This window comes from Oryzias latipes, chromosome 1, assembly GCF_002234675.1.
Source record: "Oryzias latipes chromosome 1, ASM223467v1".
In the NCBI taxonomy this organism is placed as follows: Eukaryota; Metazoa; Chordata; class Actinopteri; order Beloniformes; family Adrianichthyidae; genus Oryzias; species Oryzias latipes.
In genome coordinates this window covers 1,631,150-1,638,739 of record NC_019859.2, presented here as the reverse complement: position 1 = coordinate 1,638,739, position 7,590 = coordinate 1,631,150, and the positions used below count along the sequence as shown (strand labels likewise).

At 53.2% G+C, this 7,590-nt stretch overlaps 1 protein-coding gene across 1 annotated transcript; it reads right to left on the bottom strand.

The window, feature by feature from the left end:
* Positions 1-916: 916 nt before the first annotated feature.
* LOC101175375 (delta-like protein A) lies at positions 917-6,597 on the bottom strand. The gene is made up of 11 exons (XM_023956595.1): positions 5,829-6,597; positions 5,437-5,739; positions 5,133-5,193; positions 4,804-5,061; positions 3,975-4,035; positions 3,732-3,862; positions 3,283-3,452; positions 2,955-3,171; positions 2,097-2,877; positions 1,899-2,007; positions 917-1,809 (listed from the first exon to the last, which is right to left on the bottom strand). Exons 1-11 carry the CDS (start codon positions 5,895-5,897, stop codon positions 1,804-1,806), a joined length of 2,166 nt encoding a protein of 721 aa, XP_023812363.1. The 5' UTR covers positions 5,898-6,597; the 3' UTR covers positions 917-1,803.
* Between the last annotated feature and the right edge of the window lie 993 nt (positions 6,598-7,590).

Genomic DNA, 7,590 nt, shown 5'->3' with positions numbered 1-7,590 from the left:
TTTTTGTTGGTGGGTCAGATTGTTCAATGATCCCCTCCACACTGCGTGTCCCTAACACTCTTTAACCCAGGACTTGAAGGGAAAAAAACACTGAAGAAGATTTGTTTTTGTATAAATGGAAGTAAATTCAGGCATGATGGGGTGAAATGTTTTCATTCTAGGGCTGACTTAAACACCTGAAAGGAGGCAGCAGAACCGAGTTTTTAAAACCAAGTAATGAATGTTGGTAGAAAGGTTGTCCTCCAGGCGTTTCTCTTTTTCCTGCGTCAGAGTCTTGGAAGGTTTGGCTGCTCGCGGCTGAACTTTGGCCAGAAGGCATCTGTTACTCAACAACATCTGCTCCTGTTGATCTCTTTCTCCCAGCATGCCGAGGGACAGGCGGACTCTCCCGAGGGTGGCCTTTTGTGTGCCCCATTGTCAATTCCATCATTGTCTGCCCAAGTCTGTCCCTCCAAAGCTTCGGGGTTACAAACCCCTCCAGAGGCCAAATCTGCCGCGCCGATGATTTACAGTTCTGTGAGCACAATTAGCATCTTTTGTGACCGAATCAAAAAAACTTTAAGGGGGAATTCTGGGAAAAATAGATTTTTTCGTGTGCAGAAAGTCTCCAGGTGTCCAGCAGACGGGACAGTAGATGTTTCCTAACTTTCCCCAAAGTTGTAAAGACGTGAATTATCTGCATGGGAGGAGAAACGGGAGCGGTAAATTCAGCGTGGGGACATTGTTTGGTTATGAATGGGCCCCCCTCCCATCTCCAGGGAGACACTTTCAACTCCTGGCATTAGCCAACAGTGTCGGCACAGAAAAGCCCACCATGGGGTCGCCAAGGAAAGACAACAGATGTTACTGATTAAGTTTGCTCACAGACCCCTAAAGAGGGGTTTGCCAGACGGACAAAAACACAAAGCGGACGCAATTAAATTTCAGCAATATTTATTTGGAAAAATAGTCTTGACTAATTCCTTCGATCAAAGGCGGTAAAGGAAACGGAAACATAACAATTTTTTACATCCCTCTTAAATAACATTTTCTTAAAAAGTTCCCATCGACGTGAAGTGCCTTTGCAAATATTATCGTTAAAAGAAGCAACTTAAATAATCATAGCAAACGTCACAAATATACAATTCAAGAATAACACAAGAAGCCTTAAATTAACTTAAATTAAATCATAATTTTAAATCATAACAGTTTCTATATTTTTACACACAAAAAAGGACCTTCTGTATCAAAACCCAACTTTTTTTTGTTTGTTTTTTTAAAAATGAAGTTTTCTTGTCCCAAACAAACAAAAACAAAACTACATCATGAATGGTTTGGAGGGGCAGAAAACGCACTTCTTCAGTTAACACAGTGATCGAGCGTACATACAGTCTCCACAGCGATGGGTGCACAGCCCACCCAAGCAGCCTCGTGAAGAGCAGGCCAGTATGGCCAAACATCCACCGTTTGATGCAGTTCCTGCGCTCAGCAACGGCATGTGGGCTACAGAAGAGGCCCGGGCGGGCGCCAACGCTACAGCCCGTCTTTTTCAACCCTCTCCACGGAAAGGCGGGACAGGAAGCTAAATGGCAGTTTACTTTAAACCGTAAACGGTGACCCTGCCTGTTCTTACCCCACAGGCCGTCGCTGCCTACGCTTCGGTACCAGTAGAGAACCAGCTCACTCTGAATATCAGTTAAACGTATCGGTTTCAGCAGCAGTCTCAAGGCGGGACACCTCCCCCTAAGGTTAGAGCAGCATCTGAAGGAGCATAAAAACTCTCCCATAGAGCGAATCGGCAACGGGCAGCCCATAGGCGGCTTCTTATACCTGCAGACGGAAGGAGAAGGACAAAAGGCGTCAGAGCTGGGCGGGTTTTTGGGTGTGCCGGACGGCGAGCAGAGTGGCGGGGAGCTTACCTCAGTTGCGATTATACATTCGTCTTTCTCCTCTGACATGACAAACACAGATTTGTACTTGGTGTCCGCACATGCAGACAGTTCTGGGGCTTTCTTTTCTGACGCGTCGCTACAAGGGAAGACAAGAGCACGACATGTTAGCAACATCATCTTCCGCGTTGCCTGAAGTGTCAGCCGAGTTCTCCACAACCAGCGTACCCTTTTAAACGTTTGCTGCGTTTCTCCTCAAACTCAAAAGAGTCCAGGGACTGGCACTTGTCCTCACAGGCCGCCTCCAGCATGGCCTCTTTTGCCGCCTGCTCGTAGTTGACCTCGTGCACGAGGTTGTAGTCTGCAGGGGGTTGTCGGCTTTTGTAGCTGCTCCTTCCTGGTGAGGAGCCTTCGTCGGGGTCCCCGCCGCTGAAGTCCATCTTCTTGTTAATGTTTTTGACGCCTGGCATCGGCATCACGCTGATCGCCAGGTCCCTGTCACCGCGCTGACAGTTGTTGGTCAGGTTGTTGATGGTCTCTCCTTCAGTCGCCGTGTCTACCTGGCCGCCTTGCTGCACCTTTGATCGGAAAAACCCCACCAGTACGGCGCAGCCGGCGAGCAGCAGCAGCACCAGGACCACGCCTGTCCCAATGGCCATCCAGGGCACCTCGGATCCGCGGATGGCGGCGTGCTCTGGGAGCAAAAACTGACAGTTTCTGCCGCCGTAGCCGGGAACGCACGCGCAGACGTAGCGGTTGTTCCTCTCGTGGCAGGTGGCGCCGTTGTGGCAGGGGTTGTGCTCGCAGCGGCTGATGGGGGAGCTGCAGTTGCGGCCGGTGTATCCCGGTGGGCAGGTGCAGGTGTAGCCGCTGGGGCCCTCCTGGCATGTGGCGCCGTTCTGGCAGGGGTAGGCCGAGCACTCCTCGCCGGTGTGGTCACAGTTCATGCCAGAGAAACCGTCTGGACACTGACACAGGTAGGAGTTGACGAGATCCACACAGCGGGCACCTACAGGCCAGAGATGAGCATCAGCGTCTCCTCCGCTCACCGTACAGTTTACCCCAACGCCGAGTCCCCATCCTTACCATTGGAGCACGGCCCGGAGGTGCAGTGGTCGATCTTCTTCTCACAGTTGAACCCCGCGTATCCTGTGGGGCACTGGCAAAAGTAGCCCCCGTCAGAGTTGTCCACGCAGCGCCCACCGTTGGAGCAAGGCCCATCGGCGCACGTCATGGCGCTCACCTCACAATTGTTGCCATAGAAACCATGAGGACACGTACACTTGTATGTGCTTTCCAAGTCCTATAGGGAAAAAGGAAACAGTGTTTACGGCTGGGGGCATTTGCTCGAGCATCTCTCTCCGGTGGGATTCTAGAGACCCTAAAGCATCTGAGAAGGTGGAGCGGCTCTTACGGTGCAGCTTCCTCCGTTACGGCAGGGGTTTCCGGCGCATTCGTTGACCTTGATCTCACAGCTGGCCCCGGAGAAGCCAGGCCTGCAGGAACAGGTGTAGCTGCCCTGACCCGTGTTGCTACAAGTGGCTCCATTCATGCAGGGCTTGTGGTGGGTGCAGTAGTTGAGGTCTGGAGAGACACATGTGGATTAGCGGCAGAGCAACACATGGCGTGACCACAGCAGCCCCAGAAACAGAACCTCTTTTGTCCCGTTTGGCTCCGGTTCTCCGTCTAGATGTTCCACGGTCTTGAAGTCGAGTCGTGGCAGCTGGACTTGAAACGTTTCAAGTCCAGCTGCCACGACTCGACTTTGACTCCTGGATGAATGAGAACCGTCACCAACATTCTCCTAATTGTTGTCTCCAGGCCAGCTTTAGGTCTGGTTCTCCTGTCAGACCCCGTCCTCACCTTGGTTGCAGAAGAGCCCCCCCCAGCCCTCCTGACAGTTGCACTGCCAGGGCTGCTGGCAGGTCCCGTGGAGACAGCCCGGGTAGCGAATGCACTCGTCGCAGTAGCGGCCTTTGAATCCCACTCTGCACCTGTTGTTGTTCAATTAGGAGGCAACACCGGTCAGTCCACTCACATTAACTCACGTGTCCCACTCATTTATTAATGCCCCAGTGAGTTGGGGGGGGGGGGGGGTGGACTTACTTGCACTCCCCGGGTTTCTCGCAGAAGCCGTGCTCCTCCATGCATCCCGGCAGGCAGATCGCTGCGCAAACACAGAAAAAGGCATTTTAGAAGGACTTTCAAGAAGTTGCGTGGCTGTTTCCTAGTGCGTGAGGGAGGAAGTGCGGGGAGCGGCACCCCCCTCTCTGGGGGCTCCATCTCTTTATCTGAAAATGTTCTGCTCAACAAAGTGCGCAGACAAAGGAGGGAGTGTGTGAACGTGTGCGCCTCCAAGTGCACACAGACCCCCCCACACACACACAGCCCATTCCTCCTCCCTCTTTCTTTTACTTCTTTGCTGCGGGTCAGAACTCTTTTATTCAGTCTGCGCTCGCGCGCACACACACATACACACGCCTGCGCGCTCCCCTTAATGTCTCGGATTGGGGCAGATAAGAGTGGACAGCTGGCGAGTGTGTTGCCAGTGCGCGACAGCTGCTCCATTGTCTCCTCTCTGCCGGCAGCTGCCCACTTCAAACAATACCTCCCCCACCTCAGCCAATCACGGCCCGGCCCACTCCGGGAGGAACCAATCGGAGCGCAGCATGTAAATTTATGGCACGCGTGAGATTATTCCCCAAAACTTTCCTTAGAATAAATCAAGTGGTCGTGTGTGTGTGTGTGTGTGTGTGTGTGTGGGTGTGTGTGTGTGCGTGTGTGTGTGAGTGAAGAGGAGGAGGGGAGGGGGCACGCACGGCGACGTTTAGCTTCAAGTTTCCTTTAAAGGCACTAAGTCTCTGAACTTTAGAGTAAATTCTGCTGAAACGCGCGTTTTCCAGAACTTTTTGTGCGGCTCGGTTCCGAAACTCACGCTCGGTGCAGTACTGGCCCTTCCAGCCGGCGTTGCAGACGATCTCTCCGCGCTCCCCGCAGGTGAAGTGGCCGAACGCGTCGTCCCGGGGCCGGCAGAACACCGAGCAGCCGTCCCCGTAGTAGTGCTCGTCACACACGAAGCGGTACGAGTACTTGAGCTCGGTTCTCCCCCCGGTGTGCAGGTCCTGAGACCACTCGTCCCCCACCGTCAGATGCCTCTGGGTGGTCATGGTGCTGATGACCCGCTCCGGGTTCTCTGGAGGGTGGAGGTAAAGGGTGAGGCGGGTGCGTAAAAGAGCTGGAAAGGGAAGAGGATGTGGTGCCTACCTGTGGAGAGGTCGTCCTCGGAGTCGGTGTGTAACGCCTCAATGATCAGCGAGAAGGTCCCCTGGGGAGACAAATGGCTTCATGAGACAGGTGGCCGGCGGAGATGCGCTGATAGCATCAAGTCGAGGCCTGCGGCGATTGTGCTGAACACCCACCGCACAGAAAACAAACTGCCTAACCTGATCTGGTGAAACTGAACACCTCTAAACTCTCTCTGCTCTTCAAGCCGCGGCGGAAGAAAACAAAAACCGCGCCTCTGCGCTGCTTTTACGCACAGAAAAGGCGCCAAACCTCATGTATTTACCGGCCACGTGAAGCCGAAGTTAATCTTGACGGGGTTGGTGAACGAGCTCTCCGGGATTGCGTCGGGGACCTGGAAGGAGTTGGAGCCCAAGACGGGGGTCACGGCGCCGCCGTAGGTGCACGGGGGCTCCGGGGAGGCGTTGGGCTGATAGTGCTTGAGGCAAATCCTGAAGAAGGTTTTACATTCGCATTGCTGCTGGAAGGACGAGGCGAAGCCCCCTTTGCAGCAGTTCTTGTTGCCCTGAACCCCCTTCTTGTTCAGAAACTCGTGCAACTTCAGCTCAAAGACTCCCGAACAAAACCCCTGCGGAAGAGAGAAGCGCATTTTCAGCAGCCGCGCTCACGCTGCCGCCTCTGGCTCTGCACTAGGAGTCAGAAAGAAGAAAGTCTTACCTGGCACAGCAACACGGACATGATGGTTAGAGTCAGCAGGAGGACGCGCCCCATATTCAATAAATACATAATAAATAATAAATAAATAAAGTTAAATGTCTTGGGGGGCTCGGCTGGTCTCAGGGTGCCTCCTCCTGCTTCAGTCCCTTCGATGCATTGAGCAGGTTTCTGTCGCCTCACGGAGGGGGGGTCTTTCTCATCAACTGTTGCCTCTGCGTGCCACGCTGCTCTGATTCATGTCCCGAGGGAAGAAACGGAGGATAAATCCCCAAACCTTTCAAGGTACAAGCAGAAATCAAACGTGTGAAGTTGTTGGAGTTTGGCAGCAGGTGAATAAAAACGCAGCTAAAGTTCTCCAGCTCCGATCCACGGCGGTAATCCAGTGCGTAAAAGCGCAAAGACGGCGGGCGGGCTCCTGTTGTTTGTTTCAGCAAAAGTGACACATTTCAGTCTGAGCCCGTCTCGGTTGAACCCCAAAAACAGATTTGTCACTGTTCCAACATGCCTCCTTCCACCCCCCAAAGTCTGCCCTCACTGTGAGCTGTGCGTCTGTCTCCGGCGGAGGCCGCCTGCAGCCTGTTATATACGCCCATACACATGCTATGATAATAACATGCAAATGGGCCCCTCCTCCTCCCAATCTGGCAGGGCCCTTCACAATGGGGTCCCACGCAAGTACCCCAACAGCCTCCGTACCTCCTCCTGCACCTCCACAGCGTGTTCAGGACCAACGTGGAGGAGGAAGAAAGCTCCACGTCTGCCCCGCCGGCCCACAGGACGCGTGTTTTCACGGTTCCACCAACTTTCACTCTCTGATGTTTAGACTGAAAAAAAACTTTGGGGTGGGGGGGAAGGGGTGTAAAAGAAAGAAAGTTCTTTAAAGTGTCAGGAGCAAAAGGCTGTTTTCAGGGGGAAACAGCTCAGCAACGCAGTGGCGCAGATCCATCGTCCAGTGTTGATGTTGACGCCACGTGGTTGCATCGATCCATCCAGCTGTTGCCTAACTGGACGGTTCCCTTTGTTTGGGGGGGGGGGGGGGGCTACAACGGCGTGACTTCTAAAGCTCCCATCATAGGGAGAAGAAAATGTTCCCTGATCAAACCCTGACTCCGTATTTTTTTTGGCCCACCTCCTCTCCTTCTCTCCTCTCCTCCTTCTCTTCTTCTCCTCTCCTCTCCTCCTCCTCTCCTTCTCTCCTCTCCTCATTCTCTCATCTCCTCCTTCTCTGTCTTCTTCTCAGCGTGTTCAGTCTTTACCTCTCGGCATTTCTGGCTGTGGGAAGAATTCGAGTCTTTGAAAAGACTGAAAGGAGTCAAAACATTCCTTGGCAGAGCAGCGCGGTGAGGTAAACGCTCTGAGGGGCCGGACTCTTAGCTTTTTTCCCCTTTTGCTCTCCTCTCAGAGGAAAAGACCAGAAAAAGAAACGCTTGTTTAGAAGCGCATCGAAGTGTGTGCGCGCGTGCACCCGCACTGCAGTTGCTCGCGTGGCCAACACGAGGGGGGACTCTTGTTATTGTGTGCGCGCGGCGAAGGAGCAGCTAAGTTTTGCTCTCTCTTCGTCCCCTCAGCTGTATGGTAATTCGGGCAGCACCTGCTCTCCACTCAATAACAGCGTGCGCGCGCACCTCTCTTGCCCCCTCCTCTCCCTTGGTGCGCGTTCTCGCTTTCCTTCGAATGACATAAAAACTTGAACTTCTCGGATTGATTTGGTCTGTTTTGCTTCCAATTTAAGAATAAAAGTTTGGTCCCTCTTGGATTCAGT

What these genes read in the sequence shown, in the direction of transcription:
- LOC101175375 (XM_023956595.1), bottom strand. Translation starts at nt 5,897, where the DNA reads ATGTATTTATTGAATATGGGGCGCGTCCTCCTGCTGACTCTAACCATC. An exon ending in TGTCCGTGTTGCTGTGCCAG is followed by an intron (nt 5,740 to 5,828) that starts GTAAGACTTTCT and finishes TCTCTTCCGCAG; the next exon opens with GGGTTTTGTTCGGGAGTCTT. An exon ending in CTCCGGGCCGTGCTCCAATG is followed by an intron (nt 2,878 to 2,954) that starts GTAAGGATGGGG and finishes TCTGGCCTGTAG; the next exon opens with GTGCCCGCTGTGTGGATCTC.